This window comes from Haemaphysalis longicornis, unplaced genomic scaffold, assembly GCF_048455015.1.
Source record: "Haemaphysalis longicornis isolate Haplotype H1 unplaced genomic scaffold, Haemaphysalis longicornis Haplotype H1 scaffold_1, whole genome shotgun sequence".
NCBI classification, from domain to species: domain Eukaryota; kingdom Metazoa; phylum Arthropoda; class Arachnida; order Ixodida; family Ixodidae; genus Haemaphysalis; species Haemaphysalis longicornis.
The window spans coordinates 362,615,085-362,630,827 of record NW_027526203.1 but is presented as its reverse complement, the minus strand read 5'-3'; the positions used below and the strand labels follow the sequence as shown (position 1 = coordinate 362,630,827).

The 15,743-nt window shown below is 46.9% G+C and overlaps 1 protein-coding gene across 1 annotated transcript in view; it reads left to right on the top strand.

Moving 5' to 3' along the window:
• Nucleotides 1-15,362, top strand: part of Tg (Transglutaminase) — a gene marked incomplete in the record, with an annotated part of 73,910 nt that extends 58,548 nt beyond the window's left edge. The window contains 3 exon segments of the mRNA XM_077686211.1: nt 5,224-5,384; nt 11,458-11,597; nt 14,163-15,362. Of these exon segments, the coding sequence (XP_077542337.1) occupies nt 5,224-5,384; nt 11,458-11,597; nt 14,163-14,397 (536 nt within the window).
• Nucleotides 15,363-15,743: the final 381 nt, after the last annotated feature.

Below are 15,743 nucleotides of genomic sequence, written 5' to 3'. Positions count from 1 at the left end.
GTGGGCCGGACGCGAGGTACACGGTGCTCTTCCCACTGCGCCACATAACCGAGACAGAATCAAATGCTACGGACGCGCCTTATATCCTTGACTCATTCAAACTACGCCAAGAAGCTACTCATACAACGCATGATGGGGCAATGATTAACACTTGCAATAAAAGAAAAGAAGCTCCCACTTACAGCAACAATGATGGAGTAAAGGTCATTGCGACAGCGAAGCCCCAAGCATACCACTTAGAGAGATTGACCAAGATTGGCCAATAAAACATAATAATAATCATAAAACATAATAATCATACGCGTTCCCGACACGTTTCACGCGATTTCAGAATCAATCCAACGGAAACACCAAGTGAACCCCACGATGCGTCGCATCTACACAGGGTTCCCCTCGCGGGGAAGTGGGCGCAATTTTTGTTTTTTCGTCAGCTACAACTTAGTTTCGCGGCGGCATTATTACCCGCCCATTCATACGTTCCTTCACTCCGGCATGACCAACGCACTGCCTGCTCTTTCACCGAACACGCAGTTGCCACGGCTCCCTTTTGTTGTTGCTGTTGTTGTTGTCGTAGGGTTTAACGCGCCGACACAACGCAGGTGATGAGGCGCGCCATAGTGGAGGTCTCCGGATCAATTTTGACCACGCGGGGATCTTTAACGTACGCCGAAATCTCGTACACACGGGCGTTTTTGCTTTTCGCCTCCATCAGAAAAGCGGCCGCCGATTTGCCACGTACGGCTCACTGCTACCACAGGGTCGATTTCGGCTCTCGTGGTTCGTAGACGTGTGAAGTGTGCATAGCGAAGAACGCAAATCCCAAAAACCGCTTAAGAATCACATTGTCATGTCAAGCCCAAGCCAGAAGCGGGGGTCTTCCCATAAGTCCCATGACGACATGTATTCGCAGGTGCAGTTTCATCTCTATTATACGTACTAAAAAACTCTATGCAACTGATATTTGAGACTGCCAAAGTAGCCGCGCTCTGCCCAGCGATAGGAAACTCAGCCACGCGGTGGGGCACGTTTCGCCAACGTTGCCGGTTTCCACCGCGAGTCGCCCCGAGATTAACCGGTCACGTGACTAAAGCGCTGAGAAGGCTAGCGATTGGGGGAGAGTGGCCAGAGTAGAGCGAAAGAGCTTGGCTGGCCACTCTGGGCTGATGCGTTTGGCCTTGAAAAAATACACGAGGCGATGGCTAAACACGCTCGATTCAGTTATCAGACGCGACAGGCAGTGACAGTGAGACAATGAACCAACGTTCATTTCAAAAGAAGCTCGTCCTGTCCTAGAAAATTTGCCTCCAGCCATGGTCCAACCGGATGTTCCTCACCAATTCTTGTTCGGTCGAAGCTCTGTGTAATTTACGGTGGGGATGTTTTGTGACTTACGTGTTCTTATGTTGTTTGCGTTCCCGGGAGTTGTTTATGTAAAGATGAACACTAGTGCCGCAAACACACATATGACAATCGCGTCTGCAAAATATTGCCCGTTTTTATTTTGTCGCTTCATTCGGTCGTCCCTTAGCACCCGCGATAAAATTTCGTTGACAACCGGAAAAAAATTCCTGTCATTACCTCTTTCGAAGTCTTTGGGAAGAATACAGAATATGATGAGCGGTAATGAGTGTATTCCTGTATGCACGCATGAATGCACGAAGCCATGAAGCCTGAAGCCAAAGAGGGGAAGGACCCTTCCGCTCCCGCTAGCTATCGACCCATTGCCCTGACCAGCTGCCTGTGCAAGCTCCTCGGGAAGATGATAAACCGGAGGCTCGTGTACTTTCTGGAGTACAATGATCTTCTCGAGAGCTGCCAGGCAGGATTCAGGGTGGGGCGATCTACCAACGATCAATGCGTTGTGTTGGAATCCTACATAAAAGATGCATTTGTCCATAACCAGTTCTGCCTTAAGGTATTTTTCTATAATGAAATGGCTTACGATACAGCCTGGCGATACGGCATCCTTAGAGACCTCAAGTCCTTTGGTGTGTCAGAGAACATTTTGAACACTATTTCTAGCTACATGTCCAAGAGGACATTTTGTGCTAAGGTTAGGTCACCCCTGTCCGGGATACATGTGCAAGAAAATGGTGTGCGGCAAGGCCTAGTTTTAAGCTGCACATTGTTGATAGTTAAGATGAACTCCGTCCGAAAGGCATTGCCGCCAACCATTTCTTGTTCCATCTATGTAGACGATGTTCGAATATATTTTAAATCATGTCACATGTCAACTTGCGAACGTTAAGTATAGCTTGGTGTTAAGAAATTTGTCGGCTCGGCGGACCTTAACGGTTTTAAACTAAACCCGGGCAAAAGTACTTGTGTTGTGTTCTCCCGCAAGCGCGGGAATAATGAGGACCCTGAGATTACCCTTAATCGTGCATCTATTCCTGTAAAAAAGGAGCACAAGTTTTTAAGTGTCATATTTGATGAAAAACTCACGTTCATTCCACACATCAAACAACTTAAACATAAATGCCTGAAAATACTGAACATACTGAACGTACTCTCCCACGAATCCTATGGTGCAGACAAAGAACTTATCCGTGTATTTACCGCCTTAGTTGGGTTTCGGTTAGACTACGGCAGTGTCGTGTATGGGTCGGCATCAAAAACAACACTAAAGATTCTTGATCCAGTGCTCCACTTGGGCCTTCGCGCCTTGCGTCTGGTGCGTTCCGCACTAGCCCGGCCCAGAGTCTACGTTGAATGTAACAAATGGTGCCTGGAACATCAACGAATGTACATAGATTTATTATACGCTTTTGAGGTTTCATCATTGAATAACCATCCTTTTAAACCTGTCCTCAACGATACAGCCACAACCCAGCTATTCTCAAATCGTCCTTCTGTTTCTTTGCCCTACTAATTCTGAGGGTGAGAGAGGAAGCTTCAGGCATTTCCGTTGGGTTTATGGATGTATGCACATCATCATCATTTACTGACATTGTACCACCATTGGAACTGCAGCCTGTGTGTTGTGATTTATTTTTTATGAAAATGGATAAAAACATGGTTCCGAGACCTGCGATTCTGCAGCCCTTCTTGTCCCTGCAGGATAAATATGATGTGTCAAATTTTACAGTGATGCCTCGAGAGCTTCAACTATGGTGCCGTGCGCCGCTCATGGTCCTAATTTCAATTCTTGCAGAACCATGAGCGTACACACCATTATCTTCTCAGCAGAAGCATACGGCATTTTACTCATAATTTAGCACATTCTTAAAAAAACAAATTTTTAAGTCCGTCATCTTTGCAGATCCTTCAAGCGTTGTGCGTGCATTGTCGTCCCACAGAACCAGAAAAAAACACATTGTCGATCTAGTTTTTATTGCAATAATGTCTGTATATGCTAAAAATTTTCAACTAATCCTGTTCTGCGTTCCATGCCATGCTAGAATCACGGAAAATGAGACAGCGGATCAAATGGCCGCCGCTGCTGCAATTGCAAACACATTGGACATAACAACAATACCCTACACCGACCTCAAGCCACGCATAAGACAACACCTTCGCAAAACATGGCAAGCGGACTGATGTACACAGACGGACAACAAGTTACAGATAATAAAACCACACTTGGTACGATACACTACTGACTCACACAACAGATTCATCCAAGTTGGCCTAGCTAGATTACTGATAGGCGACATACGCGACACACTCCCATCTGCTCACTGGATCTCCAAGACCCTTGTGTAGCAGGTGTGGGGAGGTCCTATCCGTAATTCATATTCTAATTACATGCAAAGCACTCCACACAACAAAACACAAACACTTCCCTCAACTATACAGATAACATATTCCACTACACATAGCATTGTTTTTAGCGGGTGATCCCATGATTCTTCTACAATGCACCTTTAAGTTTCCTAGCGAAATCAAGTTTTCACACCGCATTTCCTATCACGCGTAATTTTTCATACCTAATTTCGTGCCACGCACAATCACAACCTGGCCTTTTACACCCGCCATCCTCATTGTCTTTTACTGATTTCAGTTTTTTTTTTGTTCAGCGAGTTTAGAGTTTACATCTTCATCCGTCATACAAAACCACTGTTTTGGCGCTCTTTACCCTAGTTGGCCTTGCGCCATAAACATCCAACCATCATCATCATCACAATCCTCCACGGTCCGTACCTCAAGCTAAGGCGAGGAGCGGATTACACTTCATCATCCCTCATTGCGCTGGATACATCACCATTACCCCCGATGAGAGTGATCCCCGAGAAGGATATTCCACTCAACTCTCTTAAGTGTAATACACTGTCACATTGGCGAAGGCGTCTCCGTACCAAGCTTCGTCGCCTACGTCATGTAGTGATAGCGTGGTGGACGAGCGGCGAGCAGAAGTGCTGTCTTGGTGATGACGACAAAGAGCCGAGAGAAAACTTAACTGGTTTACTGCATGGCGAGAGATGGACAGCGACTATACAGGAACAGCAACCTTGCGGGCGAGCTTACAGCATGACTCGGGCAGAGCGACTCGCCCTTACGGAGGCCAGAAGTGATCTGGGATATGTTGCTGAAAGCGCTGAATTAACACACGGAAGCGTCAACGGCTCCACCGCCTTCCTAGTGCTTGCACACGGTCTGAACAGAGTACAGACACACAAGAACACTTTTTCCCGGTCTCGTGATAGCCGGCCCACGTTGAGTCTGAGAGGAAGGGAGGGGGGGGGAGGGGGGGGGGACAGAGATCTCCGCAGGCGGCGTCCGCTCGCCGATTCAAGTCTCAATACGACCCCGCTTATTGTAGCTTGTTTGCGGAGGACTATCTTTCCAGCAGCACACGACAACTTATAGCACGCGCGCACAGGGTAGCGGCGCGCTGAATCGTAACAGCATCTATAATAATACCAGATATAGCGATATATCGTTTATTGCGATCAAAATGCTTAGATTTCTCAGTCTTCCCATTTCCCCTATGTTAAAACACAAAACTTAAACTGTGAAACAGCGCTTAAATGAAGGCAGTAAGAGAAGACACAGGCACGAGCGCTGTTTCACAGTTTAATGATGAACCAACTATCCCTAACCCCGACGTTAGTTTGATTTAAAACAAAATCTTCCCTAAGGTCATGTTCCTTCCACGCTGTAAATTATATTTTCACCCACGCGGGTTTCTTTCTACGTGACTATCGTTCCCCATCAGAAAACTAAGAAATTAGTAATGGTTCCAATTTAATAGCTTCTGAAATGACATCTTTGGCTTTACAGAGGAGACGGTCACCCTGCAGGTGAACTACCAGGACTACCTCAAGGACGCTCAGGACCAAGCGATCTTCAAGATCACTCTGATGGCAAACGTTCCTGAAGTCAAGTACGACTTCATAACTCAAGAAGACTTCATGCTTCGTGTGCCGGATATCGTTATCAAGGTAAATAAAATAATGCAGTTGCTAGCACGCAATAATAACGATAACGTGGTTGTTCCGAATAGATTTAATTGTTGCCCATGGTCACCGCGGATAAAAATTATCTCCTGAAAAAAAGATACCCATTTCCGTGGCGGCACCGTTAGAGAAGAGCACAAAATTTATGGGCGTCGTATATCTGTTGTAAAACGATGCAAATAGGACAAAAATTGAGACCGCAGTGAACAATATGCCAGCAAGCCTTAATTTTTGCAGTAATACAGTGGAATTTCAGCATATATGGCTTGGATATAACAATTTTTTTTTGTGATGCTAAGTTTGGCATCGTAAAGTTGCGGTGGAAAGGCATTCGGGAACATTTTGGGGAAATAAGTAAAATTATGAGGTGTTGAGGATATGTCGAGATTTGGCTACTGACGAAGTGCGCCCGAAGTTGGCATTTTCGAACAACACGTGCTGCCGCAGAGCATTAGGTCCTCTCCCACGGGTCCCTCGATTGAGGGTGTCTGTCTGTCTGTAAGTCTTACTCAATTCAGCCAGAAATGTTACAAGTGAGCCTGCTTACTATTGGGCTGTTGAGACACTGGGAATGGGTGGATAAGTGACTGGTGATGGGAATAGAGTGTAGTAAGGAAACGGAAGGAGGGTCACCTAGGCATATACAGTGAGGGGAATACGGGAGGGAGAAGGAGAATAGGATGGGAGAACAGCTTAGTGGGCAGGGGAGGACTGGGAAGGGGAAGATGAAGTGGAGGGCGACGAGTACGATTAGAGAAGGCGAATATGAAGGGAGGAGATGGAAGGGGCAAAGAGGAATTGGTGATGATGATGAGATTAGACAAGGGTAAGAGGAGGGTAGAGGAGTCTATCCTGGGGGAGAAGGGGGATAGTGGGTGAGGTATAGAAAGAGAAGGAAGAGAGGAGAGAGGAATGGCGAAAAAAAGTAGCGGGAGTGTGTGGGGTAAGAATGGGGAATGGTTAGTGAAGGTGAGTGAGTTGGCATGGGTAATTGAAAATGTAAGGCCGAGAGAAAGCGGAGAAGGGCAAGGTGGGTGAACAGGTAATAGAGAAGGGAATTAGAGGAGGGAGAGGATATACGGAGAGGGAAAGAGAGTGGAGCAGTAAAGCCAAGAGGGAGACAGGCAGAAGCTGAAGTAGGGACCGGAAAGGAGCAATTAGAGAAACTCGCGTCAGGGGGGGGAGGAGTAGCGCACGAGCGTAAGGTGCGAGGATTGAAAGGTGCAGGATATCGAGGATAGGACGGGAGCGGGAGATCGTGGAAGAGAGAAATGTAAGACTGAAAGGGGTTGGGAAAAAAATGGCTCCAATCCCCGCTGTGAAGGTGGTTGGAAAGTTGGGTCATGAGTGCGTCAGTAACGTCGATCTGGTTACACAACAGCGAGATGAAGTTTATTGATGACCGGAGTTCGTTTGTTTGTTTTGTAGTTTTTTATTATTATTATTGGAGGTGTTATCGTATTGTTTTGTGCATGCGTAGTGGCGGTGCTTCCGGCTGTACCCATTCCCCTATTTCCCCCAACAGGCCAGAGTGCTATCCTTTCTATAATAAATTTATTCATTCATTCATTCATATGTGACCTTGTGTAATAAATGTTAGTTGCAAGTCTGTGCCTGTCCGGTGTCTCATCCCTTTTTGTGGCCGTCTTCAACTGCGCAGCTTTTACTTACGTTGAAAAGCCTCGCATGGATTCGCGGCGCACGGCTAGCCCGCTTACCGTGTCAAGGCTTTAAACAGACCCCGAAACTGAAGCCATAAGAACGGATTAACCGGGTGTCAGTGGCAACTTTCCATGTGCAGAGCGGAAAAGTGGCTTTATATATATTTTTTTATATGCCCAGAAGAAGTAATTCAACTTCATTGCATTCCGAGTGATACGGAACTTTTTCTAAGTTTTACATAACCAAGTACAGCTAATTTGCCCGGACTATAGTCCTGGCAAATCAAAACTATAGTTTTGATTTAGTTGTCAGCCGTGAACTTGGTGTGTCTAAGCACACTGGCCAGCCCGCAACGTTAGCGGTTACGGCAGTTGGCGAATTCTTGACGCAGCTACTGCTCCATAACCTCTTTTAGGTAACCCATTTTCTCTGCACACTTATGCGACCGGCCTAAGTGAGCATACACGGCAGGGTTCCGAAAAACTTCTACACTCTTACGCCGCGAAATCTTCGTCGCCATTTCGCGTTTATCCTCGGCCCTTTTATGTTTGCATCACGGTCATGAAGTTTTGTATTTTAGCATTTGAGCGATGGTACAGGCCAACTATGGCGTCGTACCGGAATGACTCCTCAAGCAGGACTTGGACGCTAGGCGTGTCTGTCCGTCCGCATAATCAAGTGCGGGACATTACTTGTTTAAACTAAAGGAGCTTTGCAAACGATTATTTGCCAACATTAAACTGCCAAGATTGGCAGTTTCACGCCAAGTATTAAAACATTACAGGTGAAGTTATGAAGAGATTAAATGTCGGCATGCCATTGTTCACATGTTCAGCCCAACTTCCGTTTCGTACAACGCCGTCTGCGCACAGGGAGTACTAATTAACCAATGCACTGGACATGACACCCGCGAAATTCGCCTCCCGTGGGTCTGCTTCACCACAACGTACCGAAACGCATCTTGCACTGCGACCAAATTAACATTTGTGACCAATGACGAATCTTGCGGCACAGTTGAGCTGGTAACTACACTCTAAGAAATAGCCCCCGGTCGGCTTTACCACAACGCTCCAAAACGGCAAATCAGCGTGACCAAATGTGCGAATTTGTCGAATGACGAGGTCCACCGTAGGATGAGTAAAAAATAGATCTGCGCAGGGGCGCTACGCGCGATTGTCATCGGGCACGAACAGCGTTCGCGTTTTTGTGCCATTCTTTTTTTTTTTTCTTTTGACCCTGCGCAGATACTATTTTTTACTCAAATCCTACTGTGGGCTTTGTCATTCGCCAAATTCACACATTTGGTAACGCTGATTTGTCGTTCCGGAGCGTTGTGGTGGAGCCGACCTGGGTCGATTTCTTAGAGGTTACTATCAATAATAGGGTTATATACCGTATTTACCCGATTCTAACGCGCACTTTTTTTCCGAAAAAATAGGCCGAAAAATCGCATGCGCGTTAGAATCGGATACAAAACCGAAACTGCCGAAACAGTGGAAATTTCGTCCCACCCATCACCATCGCCATCTCAAGATGGCGCCAAAGCTTTTAGCAACGATTTTTCGGACGCAGCAAGTCTAGGCGCCTAGGCTTTTCTATCGGCGTTCATACAAATCGTCAAATCGTTTCACTTGCGCGCTTGATAACAGCAATGGCAGCAGCAGCTCCCACGCGTTCAAAACGAGCGGTCGGCTGAAGCGTGCACCTCTGGAGAAGCTCTCGGGATGGGCGTGCGAGGCATGGGCCATGATCCCATCGACCATGGTTGAACGTTCGTTCAGAAGTGTGGCATCGCGAACGCGCTTGAAGGCACCGAGGCCGAGATGTTGTGGTCAGCGGAGAGCGACGAGGAGCGAGATGAGTGAGATTACTTCGGGAAATAAATTGCCCGTTTCTCTCGCATTCGTTTGTCTGGGTCACAAAGTCCCGTGCGCGTTACAATCGGAGGTGCAAGTTTTTCGGTTTTTGTGCCAGGAAAATCGGCAGCGCGTTAGAATCGGGGGCGCGTTAGAATCGGGTAAATACGGTAGTTCTACTGCGTCAGGGCAGTAACGCAATGTGCACATTGTAGCCTGCATATATAACAAATAAAGTAAAAAAGGACGTTGCTACAATTTCACCGACATCTACAACCAGAGTAACATTGCAATGTTCGCTGCAGAAAGCAGGTTATAACCGCACCCTGTTGATATGTATTCCATTACGGCACGTGAGAAAAGGAAATTCGGATGACCTTTAGACACCTTAACCAATTTTCTTCTATATTTCAGCCTGCCTCCCTACATGCAACCTATTTTAGAGCCTCTATTACGCAACATGTTTCAAGGTCATTCATCGGGTCGAAATTACCTTCAGCTGCCTGTGCGCACGCTGCACTTCCCTTATCGCTTTGCTTGCTCGGAGCTTCACCGCCGCGGTACTGAGCGACTAGGCGAGAGTGAAACGGGCACTTTCCGTGCGCCTTATCACCCAGCGGTGATTGGGCCGTCTGCACAAGCGGTTCAGTGCACGCCAGCCACGTGGAAATGCCAGTGTTTAGCGACAGATATATGAAAACTGCGTGGACTGAGTTTACAGTAACGAAGACTATAGCGAAACAGGTGTGATGCAGATTGTTTTAGTGATAAGGAGGATAAGGTCGATTCGGCGGAGAAGAAATGAGGTGATTTGACGACGGACAGAAGCAGAGTATATTAACGAGACAATTAGAAAATACACAAATAGAAGCATAACAAATATCATCATCCGGTACAGTTTCTATAATACAAAGTCCAACACAGGATATTCTGGCTCACGTGCGAGGACGATGTCTTCCGTGCTGTGGCTCGGTGCGACGGTCGTTGGCGCTGTCGTGCCCGAGAGCTGCCGTTTCGTAAGAGATGCCGTGCGATGATGCGACGCTGTTGCCTCTGCGCTCGCCTGTCATGGAAAGAGGCTATGGTGAGGACCCCGCAGAAACGGTTTTGGCAGTCTACAAGTCCAGGAGGAAAATGTGGCTCGGCTCTGAGTCTCCTGGGCGTTCGCGTCCAGCAGAGAGCTCGCCGAGAGCCGCGTTCCTCCTGCCTACAACTTGCCACCCCTGTTCCGCTTCTTCCTCTTCCTCCCTTTCCTTTTCTTTTTCTTCGTGCTCGTCACGCGCTCTTCCTGATTCCGGAAGCGTATTTCCAAACGCCTCGCTGCACAGAGCACCCACGTGACATGTCTGTTCATGCCATGCAGAACGGTAATTAATTGTCATCGGCCACGCCCCAAACCTAAAGCGACCTAAAACATACCAAATCACCATTCTAACAAAAACAACGAGTAAATTTCATTAAAAAAATTACTTTAGAAAAAGAATTAAGCAATGAAAAAAAAAACAAGGGATAGACCTGCTGGGGCTCGAACGCGGGCCGTCAGCGTCAGTTCTCAGTACTCTACACCGAGGCTACAGAGCCCGAACAATGGGCTCCTTTTAGCAGGCGCTCAAAAGAATAGCGCGCGCAATGACATCACACGTGTCACGTGGGTGCTCTGTGCAGCCAAGCGTTTGAAAACACGCATCCCGGCACAGGCGCTTCGTCTTTTTCACTTCTCTCCTTGCCGTGAAAAGCGTCTCCTCACAACAGGATACATGCACATATAAGCACTGCTTTGCCGACTGCTTTGCCGGCGCATGGTCCCTCAGTCTCGCCATCGGTGGTGCGCCGGCTGGGCTGTCTGTGCGTGCTCTTTAGCGCAAGCGAAAGGATGAATCCAATCATCCAGTAAAAATAACTAGAAGGCGGCTGAGAAATCTCAAACAAGGCAAACTTTCCCGAAACACTGTGTACGTAGTCTTTGCTTTGGCTCATGATAACTAGGCTTAGAAGCGTTAAGCCTGAGCCATTTTTTAAAGCGGTGCTTTCTGTGCCTCACTGATTCCGCCAATCGTTACGCCCAAAGCGCACTGCACGGTAGCCAAGTTACACAATGGATTTCCACAAAGGCACATCAAGCGCCTCAGGGGAAAAAAACGCTTCCCGTGGTCGGAATCTAACCTGGGTCCCTCGCGTTACGAAGCCGACGTCTATCCGACCGCACCTTTCCGACACGGTTCAGTGTTGGTCGGGTTCGGGTTGATAAGACATCGGCTGGAGTTTGGTTAAGGGTTGGTTTGAGGTTTCGAGTTTTGATTTGGTTTATACTGATTGGGGACAAGCTTCGCGCACCCCTGTTCTCTATCATACTGTGTTGCTGTGTGCACGCCCAGAAAACCAAACGCGCGCAATCGTTATTATGCTTACATGCCCGATGTGGATGCGAATCGGGAAATTTGCACACAAAGTAGCAAAATACAATATGCCGTAGCCTGTCCTTCTTATAACCGAGTGGTGTTCACAACAGAGCTAGTGTAACCGCCTGTTTCCGCGTGCAGGCACATGGTGACGTGGTAGTTGGGAAGCCGCAGACCTTCACAGCAAGCTTTCAGAACCCCTTGCCACACAAGCTCAACAGATGCTACTTCGCTATTGAAGGCCCGGGACTGAAGCAGCCATACTACCTTGCCTTGAAAGAGTGAGTCACTTCAGTAAACCTTTAACCCTTTCATGTAACACGGATAATTATTCCTCCAGATACCGGATAATGAAAATGAAAAGAAAAATTAATATTGCATGTTGCCTGCGCTTCTGTGCAATGAAACGACTTCGGCAACCGCGTATTAGATGTTTAATACGAAGCAACCGTTTTTCTTAAAAAACTTTTCTAAAAAAGTTTTTAAAAAACTTTTCTGGAAATCGATATTTAAAGTCAAAATGGCATATATCACGGTTAATGAGTGCATGAAATCAAAAGAAAACGGAACGTAGATAACTGTCCAGCAATACCGAATACACAGATAAAGACTGTTTAAAACGCGTGTTTAATACCGTTCTCACGCAGAAAGTTTTGAGTTATTCGGGCGTTCCCACACCAGGCAAGTGACAAGGCAGCCACGCTCATTGTGTACGAGATTCGCTTATCTGAAGAAATTTAGGCGGTCTCCACAACTGGATGCACTGTACGTGGCCTTGCTCGTTTCCTGCGGGAAAATTTGGTGTTTGCAAAGTTTGCGGTCGCTGGATGAACTGCACGTGGCAGTGTATGTCCTTTATACAGGAAATTTTAGTGTTTCTGTTAACAAATAACTGAACTTTGAGAGCTGTTTACAAAACTCCAACCTGTCAGTCAGCTGCCCATGTATGTCGTAAGAGCAGCAACAGAAGTGCACGAAAGCATTGGTGTCCAAAGCAAATTTAAAGTACAATGGGATATGGGTGTCGTCGGTAAAATCGTTTACACGGGGCTGTTAGTTTTTGATGATGCTCCTTTACATGAAAAATAACAAAATTGAATACCAGTAGTGAGAAAGTTTTGTGCGTCACGGGAACCTCAGAGAAAAATTCTTGCCTCGCCGAAAACTCTGAGGTCTCACAGAGGGAGAACTTAGCTGAAAGGAACTCAATTCGTATTACTCGAGTGGGAGAAGAGACGCAGGCTTAGCAGCGCAGAATGGCTGGCGAATTTCTCAATCTAATGCTGGCCATCAAAACTGACAAGTGAGTTAAACTTTGTATGAATAATTTTAAATATCTGCACTGATTGGACCTTACAGGCGGTGCTCATATCTACAAGGATACACGCACAAAACATTGAAACACGCGAAGGGGATCACAGTGATATATAATTTTAATAAAACGTTAAAGAAATGTTTAGGAAACATTCTTGGCGAACAGGGGCACAGTGGTGTTTTTTTTTTGTAATTTCATTAGACAAAAGCAAGATACTAGGTCGGCGTAATTAAGTTTCTGCTTTGCAACACTACAGATTAAACTCACGTTACTGTGACTGCTACACTGCGAGAGTAGAATGCCCAGTATTTCTTAGGTGTCCGTTGCATGGCAACGTGACCTGTTGACGCGGAAAATTTCTTTTGGAAATAGATACCATGGGTAGGTTACAAAGCGTAAAAAAACACTAACTTCAACCCTTGTGTTCTTAAAACTAACAGTAATTTATGTGTCTACAGCCGCCAGTACAAACTGTAATATTGTCGATATGGCAACTTCGACGGGTTCGCATGTTACAGGACGTCAAAATGCCTAATTGTGCTCATAGCATTCACAAAAGCGCAGTAACGCCTGAAAGAAAAAAACAGTGCAGTGTTTAGCGTTTTGCAGCAAAGGACAATGAAGTTGATTTCCTGGGAAGGTTCTCATTGCTGATTTTCATCAGTCCGGAAAATTTAAACTGAGGGGAAAGCGAATGCCCAGCTGTTGCTCCAATCTATGGGGAAATTCCTGTGCCACCAACCAACACATTTAATACCTGTACTACACGGCCATTTCGAAGATTTACCGAAGCCCTTCGAACGCATTGTCTTCGAGTGGCGGATTGCCTGTGTATTAGGAGCGCGTGTAAGTAAGTAGTGCACTGTCAATTGGAAGTTTCTGCGTAGCACAGGTGTAAGCGATTCTTTAGTACAGTAAAAAAAACTATGATTAATTCATCCGTCATAGGAATCGGTAAAACACGATAGTGAAATGTGCAGCGAAATCTGCAGCTGAGCATGATTTGGGGGTTGGCGGCTGTCTTGTGGGGGTGCTTGACGAGCGACGCCCTGCTGGCGGGTCGCTTCGGCAAAGGTGTACTGGCGTCATTTCCGTGACGAATGTGACGTCAGTGAAACCTTCGTGTATCCCGGCATAAACACTTTCGTGTTAAAATATAAAACCCGAAAACGAACAACCCACAACCCTGAGTATAACGTACTCTTTAGTACTAAAGGTTGCTTCCCCACAAGACGACCCTTTGTGCTGGGGTGCACCCTTTACAGGCCGCTTGCTTTGTTGTACTGGCGTTATTTCCGTGACGGATATGGCGTCATGGAAATCTTTGTGTATCCCGGAATAAAACACTTTCGTGTTAAAATGCGACGCGGACAGGTGCAGGGGTGAACCAAAAGACGGTGGGCGGACGAACTGTCGAGAGCTGAGTAACGCTGAGTACTGTAAAGGATTCACGAGTGCAGCGAGAGAGTTTCATGTGAATGCATGCTCTGCACGGGTTGCATTTGTTTTGAGCCCCGTCCCCCATTCGCAGAGGCGTGCACCCGAGGAGCGAAGCCTGGGTGGACTTCCAGCTGACGCCAGCCACGGCCGGACCGAGGTCCGTCGCCGCCAAGTTTCTGTCGCGCGAGTTGCATGACGTGGAAGGCTTCCTGGAGGTCCTCGTCAAGGGAGGTGCGGAGACCACGAACGGAGTGAACAACACCGTCAACGCCGTCAGTCCCGTCAACCCTGCAAACTCCGTCAGCCCTGCAGGCACCGCCGAGTAGAAGAACCTGGTCTGGACCAGCCTCCTTTCAGGCCTCGCAACATCCTAACCGGCTGCCCAGCGACTATAGGCAAAAGAGAAGCAGCACAGATCGTAGCTGGCTAACGCTATATATTTTGTCGTGTGTAGCCTTACTGGTGTCGGCGGCTTTCGTCTGAGGCAACGGCGCTGTATGTAACCGAGGTATAGGAGTTTAAAATGAGCACGAACCTTGCGATTTCTTCCCATTGCATTCCCCCTTTTGCACCCTGGGAAGACTGGGTGCTTGATAAACCCTATGCTGAATTTGCTCGCTCATTCGCCTCTCCGCCGTATGATGCACGTTTATATTCCTAGTCCCTGTGGTAAAACTCGTTGATGTGTAAATGCTGTTGTTGTTTCCTTTCTCTTTCTTTCTTTCTTTCTTTCTTTCTTTCTTTCTTTCTTTCTTTCTTTTCTCCTCTTTTTCTTTCTTTTTTTTTTGCACGACCGGGTGCAGTGTGGATTGGTACATTGCATGAATGCACAAAAACGGCCTACTGGTTAAAACCAGCTCGATGTGAACACGGTTTATAGTAATATTGTTGGAGGTGGAACGTCATAAGGAAATGGAAGGCAACAATATATAATAAACGCCACGTAAACTCTGCTTCGACTTGGCATCACTGTGTAAGCGCAGCTGCAACACGGTGTAAGCGTGGCGGTTGACTGGGACTTTTCTACAGGAAAGGCTGGTAAAATTTATGCGTGTCTGCACTTGTTGGCACCTGAAAATTACTGTGGGGACTGTGGCACTGTTACAGGCTTCAACTGAAGCATGCCATCACTTCCCCATTCACCTAAAACACGTGATTATTGAGAAGTGCGAATCTTTTCAGGGGGATGCAGTTCTGCACATTCAGGTAAACGGTTATGGCATCTGCATAAAAAATTAAGGCAGATATTGTTTTTAGTTTTATAGGGTAATAAAATTCGTCAGCATTCTAATTCCCACGACTGCGTGTTTTCCAGGAGTGTCTGCGGCCGCGACATGAGATCCACACTCTAAAAAGACACTACCGTGCAAATGCTTCGCCACACAGCACCCAAATGACCAACCCGTGCGACCATCAACGAATTCGTCCAATGACGGGCACCAGCGCGCACGTTGACAAGAAATGAATTCTGTACTACGACACTGAACAATGAAAACCCTCGTGCTTGCTACGCGAAGTGCAGATCAGCCTTTTGAGGCAAATCGTGTAGCGGGCCTTATCACTCACATCATTTACTTCGTTGGACCCCAGGTATAGTCAGTATGGTGTATCTGGTGTATTGTGGCGAAGCATCCATACACGTGCTTCGATACATAGAGCTGGCACTCATGCC